The sequence below is a fragment of the Chrysochloris asiatica genome, unplaced genomic scaffold, assembly GCF_000296735.1.
Source record: "Chrysochloris asiatica unplaced genomic scaffold, ChrAsi1.0 scaffold00020, whole genome shotgun sequence".
Lineage (NCBI taxonomy): Eukaryota > Metazoa > Chordata > Mammalia > Afrosoricida > Chrysochloridae > Chrysochloris > Chrysochloris asiatica.
The window spans coordinates 21014734-21031229 of record NW_006408538.1 but is presented as its reverse complement, the minus strand read 5'-3'; the positions used below and the strand labels follow the sequence as shown (position 1 = coordinate 21031229).

Sequence of the window (16496 nt, the reverse complement as noted above, 5' to 3'; positions counted from 1 at the left end):
CAGACAAGTTGTGGGATCACATCATACACATCATACAATTCCAGCCTTGGGCAGTATTGAAGAATTCTACAGACAAAAAGAAATGGTCCATGTTCAACCATTTCAAGAAGTCGCATATGATCAAGTTGCATATGATACAGAACTTAGAAGTCCAAGGTGCACTGGAAGTATTGGGAAAGAAGAAGGCTCTGGGAATTGATGGAACACAAATTGGAATCTTTCAACAAACTGATGCAACACTGAAGGTACATACTCATTTATGCCAAGAAAATGGAACTGATGGTAAGAGATATAGTTGTGCCCATTCCAAAGACAGGTGATCCAACAGAATGTGGAAACCATCAGACAATATCATTAATATTCCCTGCAGGTAAAATTTTGCTAAAGATAAATTTAAAATGGCTGCAACAGTGCTTTTACAGAGAACTCGCAGAGGTTCAAGCCAGATTTCACTGAGGATGTGGAATGAGTGATATCACTGTTGATATCACATGGGTCTTGACTCAAAGCAGAGAATACCAAAAAGATGTTTCTCTGTGCTTTAGTGCCTATGCAAAGGTTTTCGGTTGTGTGGATCATGACAAGCTATGGATAACATTGTGGAGAATTAGTAATCTGCAACACTTAGTTGTGCTTATGAGGTACCTGTACATAGACCAAGAGGCAGTTTGAACAAGACAAGAGGACAATAAATAGTTTAAAACTAGAAAAGGTGTGAACCAGGGTTCTATTCTTTCATCATATTTATTCAGTCTATATTCTGAACAAATAATCCTAGAAGCTGGATACTATGAAGAAAAATGTGGCATCAGGAATGGAGGAAGACTCATTAACAACCTGCGATATGCAGATGATACAACCTTGCTTGCTGAAAATGAAGAGGGCTTAAAAAACTTACTTATAAAGATCAAAGACCACAGCCTTTTTTTTTTTTTTTTTTTTAGTTTTTATAATGAATTAAGTAATAGTTTACATGGGAGAAAATTAGCTTTACAGTCATCCTATTGTATTTCGTTTCATTACAATGATTAATATCCTCTCCATGCATCATCAAACAACCAAAAGGTATACCCTACAAGCATGCCCCGCAGCCGTCATCACACAGATCCTCTTCCTCCCTAAGTCCAGAGTCCCCAGCAGCTCCATCTCTTCACGCCATCTTCTCTGCCTCCATCTCTGGAGTCACTGCTTCTCTAGATAGGGTCCCACACTCTGCTCTTCTCCCTTGATGGTCCTAGGGTCCTCCACTCCTGGACTGCAAAGTCAACTACTCCCCTCTTTTTGTTTCAGAACATCTACCTTTACATTTCAAACACTCATAGTCAGTCCTGATAGCAATTATTCACTATTGAACCATAAGAGTCTTATCCCCATCTCCTTTCATCAGCCCCATCAAGACAGGTTGGAAACCACTCAGTGGGGATTCCAACACCCTCTAGAACTAGGCTCCCTCTTGAAAGCCTGCAAGCCAGTTACTTCATGACTTTGTGCCCTCCCCCCCACAACTCCCATTATGGGTAGCCAATGTCTAAGTTACCCATCCCTGTGAACCCTGTGTACAGAGGTGGTGAGAATGATCCTTGCTGTAAAGATTTGTTCCCTCTTTTGTACTACATCCATAGTATAGGTCCAGTGCATCAAACTGTATCAGATTACTCTTTTTTTCCTCTTCTTTCTTCTTCTAGTCGAGTTCTGATCATCGAGCTATTGAAGCCAAGTCAAATCGGTGCTATCTGCAAGTATGGGTGTTCTTGTGCATCTCCCTTCAATTATATCAGCTGGATGCTTCACTCTCCACTCTAGTCCTCTGTGGCCATGTCCCTGTCTCTGGGCCCAGGAGTCCCCATGTCTTGCCATACTGCTGGCCAACAATGTCTCAACCTAGGTTCACAGGAATCTATTGAACGTAGTCGGACTTAGCTCACAACTTCATTGCTGTTTTCCCCTACACTTCCCCTTTTCAGTGACCAATGAGGTCACCAGCAAGGTCACATGCCTGGTCATGTATTCTCCTTGAGTCTTAGTCTTGGAAGAGGGTTTGCCCTGAGGGAACCTGACCTCTTGCCTTAATGGCTCCCAGGAAAACAACTTGTTTGTTCTTGTAGAAGTCAATCAGAATGCCATTATATTGTTTTTGATTTTTCCTGCTGGTCTTTCTTTCAAGAAGTATCTTCTGTTCTTCTAGCCGCTGCAGGCTAGTCTGCTTGTTCTTTCAAGTGGAAATTTCCCACCTGAAGATTCTGTATGGGGATCAGGTTTCCATCTATTGACCATACCTTTTGTATGTGTTGTACCTCGATGTAAAGAAAACAAAAATCCTCCCACTGGACCAATCAAGATAAATGTGGAAAAGATTGAAGTTGTCAAAAATTTCATCTTGCTTGAAACTATTGCTGCTGTCACCATGACAATCCATCACATTGGGGGGAGGGTCTAACTCTTTGACACTGTCCCTCCACTTTACCAAGCATGATGTAATTCTCCTGACAACATGTTCAAAATATGGGAAATGAAGTTTGGCCATCCGGCTTCTAAGGAGCGTTCTGGTTGTACTTCTTCTAACACAGATTTGTTTGTTCTTCTGGTTGTCCATGGTACCCTTAATATTCTCCTCCAACACCATAACCCAAATGCATCAGTTATTCTATGGTCTTTCTTATACATTGTTCAACTTTCACATGCTCATGAGGCTATTGAAAACACCATGGCTTAGGTCAAGAGCACTTTAGTCCTCAAACTAACAATGTTTGCTCTTGAACACATCAAAAAGGTCTTGCACAGCAGATTTTTAATGCAATACTTCGTTTGACTTCTTCACTGTTGCTTCATTTGATCTGAGCAAAATGAAGCCTTTGATAACTTCAATCTTTTTTACATTTATCATGATGTGATTCATTGGTCCAGTGGGGAGGATTTTTGTTTTCTTTACATTGAGATTCAGCATGTACTTAAGGCTGTGGTCTTTGGTCTTCAACACTAAGTATTTTAAGACTTCTTTGCTTTCAGCAAGCAGGTTGTTACTGAGTCTTCCTCCAATCCTGATGCCATGTTCTTCTTCATATAAACCAGATTATTTGCTCAGAATATAGAACTGAATAGTATGGTGAAAGAACACAAACTTCTGGCTCTGTAATTGACAATATTCTGGTACTATCCATCATTTTTCAATATTCAATATTCTGAAGCTCTCTGACAGTGTTTTGGCGTGACTCATAAGGCTTCCGGTGTCAAAACTTTCAGAAGTCGCCCACCTCTCCTTCTTCTGTGCCTTAGTCTGGGAGCTCAGCTGAAACCTATCCACAATGGGTGACTCTGTTGGCATTCAAAATACCAGTGGCACAGGTTACAATCACACAGCAATATGCAAGTTCCCACAGTGCAACAAGCTGACCTATGAGTGGTAGAAAGCTCTGTGCTAGGCACATCCATAACCAACTCATCCATCTGTTGCCTGTTGTCAATTTCTGAGAGCAAGGCCCATCCTCACATGCTGTCCGCTTCTTAGAACATCAAGCCTTTGCTTCTTGTTTCTTTAGGATGCTGTTCTCAGTGGCCCTGAAGTCACACATGCTTTGTGTCAGAGCAAAGACCTGTATTAATCAACAATTCCAAACATAGCAACAGCAGTTTGAAAATCAAAGTCTGGGCCTTAGGGACATCAATATTTGCATGTTCATAATAAATACTTAACTACACATCTGTGCGATGTTCAATATAGTTGGAGGAGGAAAAGAACATTTATGTTGATTCCTGTCAAGTTCCACAAGTCAAGCTCCTGATATCCTCAAGAAAAGTAACGGAGTAGTTGCAAAGATGATTTTAAATCTACTTGTAATATGCACTTGCTTGGTGACATGCTTGACTTACTCTGAGGTTTTTATAACTACCAATTAGCCTGGAGATTGGCTTCTAGAGTCAGTGGCATCATTTCCAATTCTATGCATTCACCACCCACTGCTTTCCTAGCTGATGCTCAATTCTACAACGCATACTGACCCTATACTTAATGTTCAAAGGCCTGTTTCATGGTTTCCTTCTTGTCCCTGTGTGTGTTGTACCTCCCCGTAGGGGCTTCTCTCTATATGCAGAAACCCCAGTCACCATCTACTGCTTGTACGTGGGGCCAGGCTCTGCTGAAGCGTTTTGAAATCTCCTTTCACTGGCAAAGAATTACTACAGAAACAAACAGGAACATGCACATTGTGCAGGAAAATATCAATGGAAGCTAAGAGTGCTTAGGTAACTGCGCCAAAGCCACACAACTAGGAACTATGCCTGATTCCATAAATCATGGCCATCCTCACTCTACTAATATTAGGAGGAACCAGCCATCCGTCTGGCAAGTGTTCTTTGTAAAAGTCATGTGGTGAACACATCCTTTGTGAAGAATCTGTTCTCCACAAACACGAGCTCAGGTACAGAAAGAGTTGTTGTTGTTGTAAGGTGCCATCGAGTTGGTACCGACTCATAGTGACCTTATGCACTGCAGAACGAAACACTGCCTGATCCTGGGTCAACCTTACTATCGTTGCCACACTTGAGTCCATCGATGCTGCCACTTTGCCAATCCATCTCGTTGGGGTCTTCCTCTTTTTCTGTGACCTTCCATCCTACCAAACATGATACCCTTCTCCAGCAACTGTTCCCTCCTGACAATACGTCCAAAGTATGAAAGACGAAGTTTGGCCATCCTGGCTTCCAAGGAACACTCTGGCTGCACTTCTTCCAACACAGATCTGTAGGTTTTTTTGGCAGGCCATGGCACTTTCAATATTCTCCTAGTGAACCACATGAATGGGAGAAACATACTCATTCTATAGAGTTCTTTGTTGTTATTGCTGTGGTTCCATTTCCTCGAGTTGGTTATGACTCATACGGTTTCCAAGGAGTGACCGGTAGGTTTGAACTGCCAACCTTGGGGTTAGCAGTTTAGTGCTTATCCTACAGTGTCACACCATGACTTCTAAGAAGGGGAAATTTGGCCTTTCTTTCCCATTATCCACTGTACCTTTGCTTTTGGTAACAGACCCCTAGTTTTATTCTGAGTGGCAATGCACCAGGCTTCCCTGCAACCTGAGATACTGTCATGTCCTGGGAGATGTTTAACAATCAGCTCTCTGATATAAAGGGTTAAGGACTACAACCCTGATTCCTAATGCTTACCAATGTATGTGGAATCAATTACTCGCACTGAGGTTAATTTCAAGTTACCAAAACTAATCCCACTGGCTCACAAAAACTCCTGAACAGGCCACAATTGGTTCTCACAGCCTGGAATGAGTGGCTCCAACAGGGTCTTGGTTAGGCGGAAGCAACATGTATATAAACCTGTTCAGTAGGACTTAGAGAAGAGCTCCTTGAGAGTGTGTCACACTGCTGTCTTTTCCTCTCTCCTTCCTCCTCCTTCCTGTAAGGTGGATGGTGGGATGCAGCTCCAACAGCTAGACTGAGCCACGAAGTGACTTTGACAATGAAAGCGTAAAACTAAGGATGGGGGAGCAGAGAGGCAGAAGAAACCTTAGTCTTTGCTGGTCCCATGAACCTAATTTAATAACCTTAGCCTCCCTATCTCTGCCCTTTTTTTATGTGAAGGAAACTCCTATTGCTTTGGGTTTCTGGTAAAAGCTACCAAAGCAACACAGAAACCTTCACACTTTGTATTCACATCTCTATTACAAGTACGTGCTAAAATAAAAGTGGTTTCCTCCAGCATTACTTGCAAATTTAACAAAAAATTAAAATGTTTTAAAGAGGCCTTAATAAATGTTATTGCTATTAAACGCCATTGAGTTGGTTCCAACTCATGGAGACCCCATATAGGGTTTCTGTGGTGCAAAGGCCAGTGCTAATAGTACACTGCCACATGCTACTCGTTGCCAACTCTGACGATAACGGTATTCATATATTATGGGGGTGGGGAAGGAAACCAAAAGAAATCACAGATCTGGCACACAAATCAACAATGTGGGCATGTCCTCAAAATGAAAGCGTAGGCTGAAAGTCAACCAAGAACACCTACCTATTGCCAAAAACATTTCAAGCCAAGCAGGATTTGAAGGCCTTCTGAGATAAGACTTAGATGAAACATACACAAGTGATGGGGAAATCACAGGATGTACTGCCAGGCTGATGTCTCTAGCCCAAAGGAGCCTCCATGCACACTGCCCGGTAAAGAAGAAAAGCAGTATGGCCCCATCTCCTCACTCACGCAGCAGGAGCTCCCTAATTAAGGTATCCCACTTAAGGAGACACGAGAGACTTTAACACAAAAGCAGAAAATGAAATACTGAGCCATCAAGCATAAAATGGAGCAAGAAAATACGGGAGCTATTCAACTGTCTGGATCCAAAGGTACCATCAGACAGAGCTGCAAACAACAACCTGGCAAGCAAGACAGTCCTCAGAGATATCACAGATGAACCTGATGGGGTCTTCATGTTCACATTCCCCCAGGCAATCATAAAGATTGCACTGAGATTTACGTATTGCAAAAGCAATCACTGTGTGATTCTAGTACCTTTCTGGCATAAAATAGGAAAGTCCAGTTAGGGTTCATCTTTGTAGACCATGTCAGATCACTGGATCCTTTGTTTATAATGTATGTCCAAGCACATGGTGTGTGTTGTAGAAAACATACAAAGCATAGGTCCCTGTTCTTGAAGATACTGTAATGTAAAAGAAAAATGATTTCTATGTATATAAAATATCTAGAGAAATTTTATATTCAAGCATTAGCCACTGCCATCGACTTGATTCCAACTCATAGTGAAAGCATAAGACAGAGTAGCACTGTTCCCTAAGTTGTAAATCTTTATGGAGGTAAATAATCTCATCTTTCTCCCACAGAGCGGCTGGTGGGTTCGAACTATAGACACAGACATTGTGGCTAGCAGCCAGACACATAACCCACTACACAATGAAGCATGGGAAGTATATTGCAACCTAAATTGTTATGAATTCAGAGAAGAGTGGAAAAATCTTGCAAAGGATATAGGACAAGAAGATATATGTCTAGATGTAGATAGGTAGCATTTGGGTCAGAACATTCTAGAAATAATTATTTCATAATGGAAAACCAGCAAACAGCCGGTAATATACAAATATATTGCAAATTAATAAAAATGTTTTACGGAGACGACAAATGCTTCAGTCCAAGCTGCACTGAAGGCATTGATAAAAAGCAAGGCTCCAGGAATTTCTGAAATACCAACTGAGATGTTTCAACAAACGGATACAAGAGTAGAAGCACTCACACATCTATGCCAAGAAATCTGGAAGATTTCTAGATAACCAGGAGGAAGAGATCCATATTTGTGCCCACTGCAAAGAGAGGTGATCCAACAGAAGGCAGAAGTAATCAAATAATATCATTAATATCATGCCTAAGTAAAGTTTCGCTTAAAATAATTTTAAAAACTGCTGTAGCTAATACATCAACAGAGCCTTTTAGAAATTCAAGCCAAATTCAGAAGAGGACACAGAATGAGGGACATCACCGCTGATGTCAGATGGATGTTTGCAGATATAAAGAAAACACCAGTAAGATGTTCACCCGTGCTTTATTGACTCTCTAAAAGCTTTCAACTGTGGATCCTGATGGGATATGGACAACATTGCAAAGACTGGGGATTTCAGAACAGTAAGCTGTGCTCATGAGGCACCTGTACATACATAGACCAAGTGGTTGGAACAGAACAAGGAGATACTGAGTCATTCAAAATCAGGAAATGTGTGGTCAGGATTGAATTTTTTCACCATATTTATTCTGAATGTTTAGTCACTAAAAATCTTATGACTAGCAGTGAAACACTGTCAGATAACACCAGAATACTGAATACTGAAATATGATGAATGGCAGCAGAAAGTTGTAATATAAAAAGCCAAAAAATGAGCCCCTCAGGTAGGAAGCCAATCAAATATGACTGAGGAAGAGTTCCTCCTCAAAGTGGACTTGATTATGATGATGCAAATGCAGCAAAATTCTTGGGACCTTCATTTGCTGAAGGGGCACAACTCAAAATGAGGAAAAATAGCTGTAAAGATCTTCAACAATCAGAACACTAAATGTATGAAGTATGAATCTAGGAATATTGAAAGCTGTCAAAAATAAAATGACTCACATAAAGATCAATATCCTAGGCATTAGTAAACTGAAATGGACTGGTATTAGCTATTTTGAATATGACCTTCATTAGGTTGACTATGCCAGGAATGACAAATTGAAGAGGACTGTATCGTACTCATCATCAAAAAGAACATTTCAAGATCTATCTAGAAGAATCATGCTGTTTTTGATAGGATAGTATCCATATAAGAGACACCAGTCAAGGTCACTATTATTCAAATTTATGGACAACCACTAAATCCAGAGATGATGAAGTTAAAGAAGTTTACCAATTTCTTCAGTCTGAAATTTATCAAATGTGCATTCAAGATGTGTTGGTAATTACTGGTGGTTGGAATGCAAGTAAAGTTTTGCTAAACATAATTCAAAAGCATCTGTGATAGTACACTGACAGGGAACTGCCAGAGGTTCAAGCCAGATTCTGTTAAGGATGTGGAAAGAGGAATATCACTACTGACATCAGAAAGGTCTTGGCTGAAAGCAGAGAATATCAGAAAGATGTGTTTGACTATTCAAAGGCTTTGGACTGTGTGGATCACGACAAACTATGGACACACTGCAAAGAATGAGTATTTCAGTACACTTAATTGTGCTCATGAGGATCCTGTACATAGACCAAGAGGCAGTCATTTGAACAGAACAAAGGGACACTGAATGGTTTAAAATCAGGAAAGGTGTAAGTATCAGGGTTTTAGACTCTCACTATACCTATCCAATCTGTACACTGAGCAAATAATTCCAAAAGGTGGATTATATGAAGAAGAACATCATGATAAATAGAAGAAAGATTCAAGTTGTCAAAGACTTCATCTTGCTTAGATCCACTACCGACACTCATGGAAACATCAGTCAAGAAATAAAATTAAGTATTACATTAGGTAAATCTGTTGCATAAGAACTCTTTGAAGTGTTCATGAGCAAAGATGTTAGTCTGAGGACTAAGGTGCACCTGATTCAAACCATGGTAATTTCAATAGCATCATATGTATGTGTAAGTTGGACAATGAATAAGGAAGATGCATTTGAATAACGATGTTGTAGAAGAATATTAGAAGTACCATGGACTGCTAGAAAATTAAATAAATCTGTGTTCGAAGAAGCACAGCCTGAATACGCCCGAAAATCCAGGATGGCAAAACTTGGGTTTCTCGTACTTCAGACATATTATCAGGAGGGACCAAACTGGAGAGTCAGCTAAAAAGATGAAGAACCCAAAGAGATGGATTGGTACAATGGCAGAAGCAATGGGCTCAAGCTTAACAATGATTGTGGGGATGGTGCAGGACCAGGCAGTATCTTGTTATGTTGTGCACAGACCACTATGGATCAGAACAACTCAATGATGCCTAGCAACCACACCTGGCCTCTTCTGAATTTAACTTGAAATTTCTAGCAGACTCTATTGATGTACTGCTACAATAATTTTCTAAATTATCTCCGGAAAATTTTCATTTACGTGGGATATTAATGACATTATTTGAATACTTCGGAATTCTGCTAAATCACTTTTCTTTGGAACGGGCAAAAATATTGATTTTTCCTTGTTGGTTAGCCAGGTTATATCCAATGTCTTGGCATAGATGACTGAGTGCTTCCACAATTGTGTTCATTTGTTGAACCAGCTCAACTGGTATGCCAGCAATTCCTGAAGCCTTGTTTTTCACCAATGCCGTAAATGCATCTTGGACTTCTTCCATCAATATCATCTGCTCTTAATTATATGCTACCTCTTGATAGGTTTCATTTTCCAACTCTTCTTGCTTCAGTGACTCTGTGTACCCCTTCCATTTTTTTTATGCTTCCTGCATTGTTTGACATTTTGTCCTTTGATTCCTTTAGTATGTCAACTTGAGGCCTGAATTTTTTCTGAGTGTGTTCCACCCTTTTGATTTTTTAACTCCAAGCTGTTGCACATTTCATTATGATGCTTGGCATTGTTTTCTTAGGTTGACCCTTGATAGCTTCTGTTCAGCTCTTTTACATCATTGATTCTACCATTTTCTCTACTCTTTGTTCAAGAACAAGTTTCAAGACATTCATTTTGGTCTTTTCTTTCTTTCCTATCTTTTAAACAACCTTTTGGTTCTTCATGTATGATTTCCTCAATGTTATCCCATGACTCATCTTCTGGTGTTCAATCTGTTAAATCTGTTCTTGAGGTGGTCTCTAAAATTCATGTGTGATATACTGAAGGTCATGCTTTGACTCTTATGGACTTTTTAAATATTTTCTTCAGATTCAACTTGAACTTACATACGAGCAATTAACTGTATGATATGCAGTAGGTCATTGGCCTTGCTATGGATGATGACACAGAGCTTCTCTATCATCTCTTTCCACAAATGTAGTCAATTTGATTCCTGTGTCTTCCATCCACTAAGGTCCACATACATAGTCACCATTTATGTTGATGAAAAATGGCATTTGCAATGGATAAGTCCTTTATCTTACAAAATTCAATCATGCAATCTCCCATACTGCTTCTATTAATAAGGTCATATTATCTAACTACACATCCTTCTTTGCTTCCAACTTTTACATTCCAATCATCAGTAAATATTAATGCATCTAGACTGCATGTTTGATCAATTTTGGTTGCAGAAATATATTCAGTTCTTTCCTCTTTGGTATTCGTGGTTTGTGTGCAAATCTGAATCATAGTTGTATTATCTGATTTTCCTTATGTGATGTGAATTATATTGATACTGTAGGTTTATAGATGTCATCCTATAAGTCACTGCACTATACTTCAGGATGGATCTTGAAATGTTCTTTTTGATGTTGAGTGTGGTATCATTCCTCTTTGATTTGTCATTTGCTGCACAGCAGACTATATAAAGGGGCTTCACAAAATTCATGGAAATTTTTCATGATCTTTTGATTCCATGTTCCCACAAATTTTTGGGAGCTTCTTCATATGGTTGTCTCCTTCAGAGTAGCCAATACCAGTCCATTTCAGCTCTGTAATGCCTAGGATATTGACCTTGATGCATTCCACTTCATTTAGATTACATTAGGTAATGTTCAAAAAACGCTGCGAACTTGCCCGCGCATGTCATTATGGTTGGCTCTATTTTGAGGAGGCAACTCTTCCCCATTTATATACTGAGTGACTGCCCACTAGGAAGGCTCACCTTCTGTATCAGACAATGTTTTGCTGTTATTCATAGGTTTTCCATGGTGCAATTTTTTAAAGAAGTAGATCACCTGCTCCCTCTTCCTAGTCTGTCTTAGTTTGGAAGCTACACATAAAACTATCCAACACGGGTGACCCCTCTAGTATTTCAACTACTATGGCATAGCTATCAAATCACAGTATCACATAAGTCACTGTAACACATGCAAGTATTAGGACTAAGTGGGCAATAACAGTGAAAAAGAAAAGTGGGGTTTCTTAATTCTTTCATTCATCAATTCATCAAAAAATATTAAATGGGTATTACACTTATTTTAAGGTCTGGAATGCCAAACTCCTACACAATACGGAGCCACTGTAGGCTTAGCAATGGACTCATCCTAGGCATTGAACTTAATAAAAATCTACAGTTTTCATATTGCCCCAAATAGAAAGATGATATGGGGAGAAACTGCCCAGATTTTTTAGGCCTCATTAGCTCATAACTCAAAAAAAAAAAAAAGGTAATTACCAACTTGGGAGTAATGAGGCTGTATCTTGAACAAGGAAATCCGTTTTCCATCATTTTATACTCAATGAAGTTAAGTCCACTTTGTATCATTCAATGTTCCAAATGTAGCAATGTCCAATGTGCCTTCAACATGGGAAACACAATGTACGTCCAATAAATATTTGTTCATGGATTCTGCTGATTGTCTACATACGTCCAAAGAGAGTCAGATTGGTCATTGCCCAAGGTACCAGAGAACCTTAACCTAAGGCTAAGTTCATGACATGAGAGCCTCTGGGAGCTGGTGGCAGATTGTTCAAGATGAGATGAAGGGCAGAGGTCAGAGATGCTTACAGGGAGAAAAATGTAATGAGTATTTTAAGACAGAAAGCAGTACAGACTTTAAGCTAATGTTTCATATCCAATACAAAAGGCTAAATATCTATCATTTTGATAAATTACTGTATATGGAACATTAAAGGAGCTCTTAAACACCTTGTTTCTGATCTTCTTTACATGAAATTAATCTTTAGCAGAGTATCACAACCAATATAGCTGGACACCATTAAGCAGTTATGCTTTACTAATAAGGACAACATGAGGGAAGAACCTAGTAGGGTAAATTTCATCACTTTTGTAGCCCACAAGTATTGCAAGCCAAAGTAGCAGAAAATGTTTTCTAGATATTTTCATATATAGTCATTCTGTTGCTGAAGAAGATATAGCACAATTTCAGTCTCTTTCCAGGAACAACACAAAGATTAAGCTTAATGTAGCATCACCACCAAAGACGTGAGACTGGGAAAAAGCTTAAATCTCTGTATCTGAAAATGGGAAGACTTATTAGCTGCCTCCAAATCCCTTCGAGGAGTCCCACACCAAAGCTCTCAGTGTTCCTGAAAGTTCCTCTGGACATATCTTGTAAAAACTTTTGTCGTTATGCAAACAAAGACTAAAAGCCCAAAATGAAATAAAGTCAAAAGATGGGAAAGAAGAAACAAAGTCCAATACAACTAATCACCTCCGCCAAATACGAGCCTTGGAGAGAAAGCCAATCTCCCACAGACAGAGGTACTCTTCAGGTAACCTCTGCCCCTCTGCACTGCTGTACGGCACACATGAGCAAGCCTTGGTGGTGCAGCGGTTGAAAATGTGCAGCTGCCAATCCAACAGTCAGAGTTCCAAACCTGCTAGTGTCTCCATGAGAGGCAGTGTGCTTCCGTAAAGACTGGTGTTGTTGCATGTCATCCAGTCTGTATAGGGCTTCTGAGGAGCGGCTGTTGGGATTGAACTAGCAACCTTGTTGTAGGCAGTGCAGTGCTGATCCTACAGGACTCCGTAAGGTTACAGCCTTGGAAACCCTATGGTGCACTTCTACTCTTTCACATAGGGTCACTAGTCATTAGAATAGGCTCAACAGCAGTAGGTGTGGCAAACAGGATGAGTCCCTGGATAGCACAAAAGGTTGAGTGCTCAACCCACTCAGAGGCACCTCCAGGGACAGGCCTGGCAAAGCGCTGCAGAAAAGCCACAGCCTTGAAAACACTAGGGAACCATCAGAACTAACTCAACAGCAACATGGTACACCTGTGGTACAGAGCCTCCAACCTGTCCTTGCCACATGCCCACAAGCAAGAACTGATGTGGATCTACCATTATGAGAGGCACATAAAGCATCTGGATAAACAGATGATGCTCTTTTAACCTTTATTTTCAATATAGCAAGTGATGACTATCAAAAGACCCTATAACATCTATCTTTCAATGCCTTAGAGATGTAATCAATGAAAAATATACGCTGAAAGAAATCCCCATCTTGTTAGTTCTTCCCATAAGACCATTTCCTTCCGATTTTACTCCAAGAGCAGAGAAAGGCTGTGTGGGTCACTGATTCCAACAGCAGCTACTGCTCAGCTAAAATACGGATGTTTTTAGGATCCTCCTGGCTCCAAGAGGGAAGTTTCTCAGGAATGAAGCTTTTCATTCCAGCATACAGTATCATCAGCTCCTATAAACAGCTAAATATGTTTCTTCTTTGAACACACTGGGCCTAATTGTATTTTGTCAATATTCACTTTGTAAGTTCATCAATCAATCAGTAGCACTAATCATACTTAATATGCATACTGCAGGCACTCTTCTAGGTAGTTTATTACACTTTTATATGTTACTCAGTAACTCTGGCACTGTAAGACAGCTAGTATTACTACTCCCATTTTACAGGTGAGAAACCCGAAAGACAAGGAGGCAATTAACTCTCTTGCCCAAAGTCACATAGCCATTGTGTTCCACAGACCTCATTGTAAATTCCAACTCTGTCTTGCACAGGTTTGGATTGTTCAACAATCTGAAGAATTTGAGACCAGACATAGGAAGGAGTTTCTAAAATTTAGTTCATAGACAAATGGGACAAAAAGAAAAAAAAAAAAGTGTTCCTGACCACATTTCTCCCTGGTTTCTTCCACTACATTCTCCATGCCACTATTCGGCTATTGGGCATTTCTTTTGCCCCTTCAAGCATGTTTTTGATATAGAAAATGGCCTAGCCCAGCAAGTACAGGAATAACCAAGTCAGGCAATTTATCAGTCATGCTATTGATATGACTGTTTTAGCAGAAGCTCTGGGTTTGGGTCATTTTGCTTGAGTTAAAGGAGGAAATTAACTTTACAGAGTACCTGCTCGCATGTGCCAGGTATTTTGCTTGGTACTTTTACCAACATGACTCTGTTTAGTACCAAAAACATCCGACATCAAAGGTAATTAATGGCCTCCCATTTTTAGAGACAAAGAAACACACTTGAAAAGATGAAGTGTCACAGTCAAGCCGACTTACCAAAGACTCAACTCGGATTTGAGCCCAAACCGGGTCTACTACAGCATTCTGGGAAGTAGATACCCAATCCTTTCAACCAGAAACCATTCTTGGATTTCTTTCCTCTGAGCAGTGAGTCTTCGCAGATTTACTGGTTGTTAAATGCTACTGACTCCAGCTAATTCCCAAATTAACTAGATTCCTTTCGGAGTTTATAAAATGTGCTACACACTCAACTTCCAAATTTAGTATGCAATATGATGACCGCAGCAGTGAGAACGGTTCAACTTTCTTGTTAGAACAATGCCAGCCTCAAAGCCTCTTTTTAATTCCTACCTTCTTTTATGAGGACTACGTAAGTGAGGACACACCTAGGAGAGTGCATATTAATTTCAACACAGCTAATACCCAAAATGTCCCACCAATTTACTCTTCACTGACAATGTTAAAAGAAAATGATTTATGCAGATCAATCATCTCCCTCATCAAGTCCAACCCTGACAGCCAGCCTTCATCATTGCTATTTAAAAGGCACTGCTGACAGAAAAGACCGACTCTTTGATTAAAGGCCCTGTCTGGCTAACCTTTCATTTGAAGAATGATTGCTGCTGAGTGACAAATACTTTTCCATTCATTTCAAGGCAAAGATATTGACATTCAAATTCTTGGTGTCTACACTGAGCAGATGCCACTGTTGGCAAGGGGCTTAGGAACAACAGCAGGTACACCACGACTCTGGGGGTGAGGGGAAAAAAATAAAACAAAAACACACACGTGCGGTGCTGGTGAAAAGTCTCAACAAGTGAGAGAGCTCCAGAGAGCCTCTCTCCACCAAACCCTTTCCTCAATGGTTCTCAAGGAACATCTGTCGTAGTCTGATTCCAACCAACTCCTTGCTTTATCTTGACCTTATTTGGGCCAGTGAGCGCATCTAGAGAAACTACACAGCTGTTAACCCTGGAGGGAAAACAATACACCTTTTATCTCTGGCTCCTGACTGCATGATACCTGGCAGACCTTAAGCAAAAAGTGCTGCCTTCCTTGAAGCCTCATGGAACCTTCAGTCACTGAAATACAGCTGAGAAACTATCTACAAAAAGGATAAAAAAAAAAACTAAAAAAAAAACAGTCATGTGTTTCCCTCATCTGTTAAGAAAGAAGAGGAGGAATGACAAAAAACAAAAAGCAGAAACAAATCAGAGATGGACAGTTAAAACAGAATGACCGAAGAATTTAATTAAAAAAAAAAAAAAAAGGCAATTGTTTAGCATTCATTTCCGGCAAATTTATGTCTTGATCAGCATCATACATACACACTGTACATACATCCTCAGCCACACAGCACAAAGCCTTATGGTTGATCATTTCTAGGAGCCAATGAAAATCCATCAGCAGGTCATCAGTTTTTTCATTTGAAATCTTGCCGAACTGTAATGTACAGGTTTCAGAGGTTTTCCACGGAAGACGACAGCAAAAACATTATAGCTCTGATCCTCCAACACATTCCCGTACTGAGGGGGTAGGGGAGAGGGGTACGGCCAAGACAAAGCTAGAACCTTCCTCTAGTGACTCCGGGGTCAGAAAGGTGATCCAGGCAATGTGACAGAATAACTGAGTTCCAGAGAAACAGGGAACCTGGGTTTGAGTCTGAACTCTGTTACACGGTAGCAATCCACTATCCTTTCCAATCTTCTAATAACTAATCTGTAAAATGGGGGCAGTAATAGCTAGCTACCTTGCAGAGTTGTCGCTTATTGGCCGTGGTGGTGCTAGTGTGCCATCAAATCAGTTCGGACTCATAATGACCCTGTATAGGGTTTCCAAGGCTGTGAATCTTTACAGGAGCAGAAAGCTTCATTTTTTTTAGGGTGGATTTGAACTACTAACCTTGTAGTTAGCAGCCCAATACATAATCCACTATGCCACTAGGAC

General features: G+C 40.2%; 1 protein-coding gene across 1 annotated transcript in view; it reads right to left on the bottom strand.

Moving 5' to 3' along the window:
- The window catches only part of LOC102834369 (chromosome unknown open reading frame, human C10orf11), a 1226642-nt gene extending 1211269 nt beyond the window's left edge, over positions 1 to 15373 (bottom strand). The window contains exon 1 of the mRNA XM_006835932.1: positions 15149 to 15373. Within this exon, the coding sequence (XP_006835995.1) occupies positions 15149 to 15195 (47 nt within the window). The 5' untranslated portion in view covers positions 15196 to 15373. The remainder of the gene's footprint in view (positions 1 to 15148) is intronic.
- Between the last annotated feature and the right edge of the window lie 1123 nt (positions 15374 to 16496).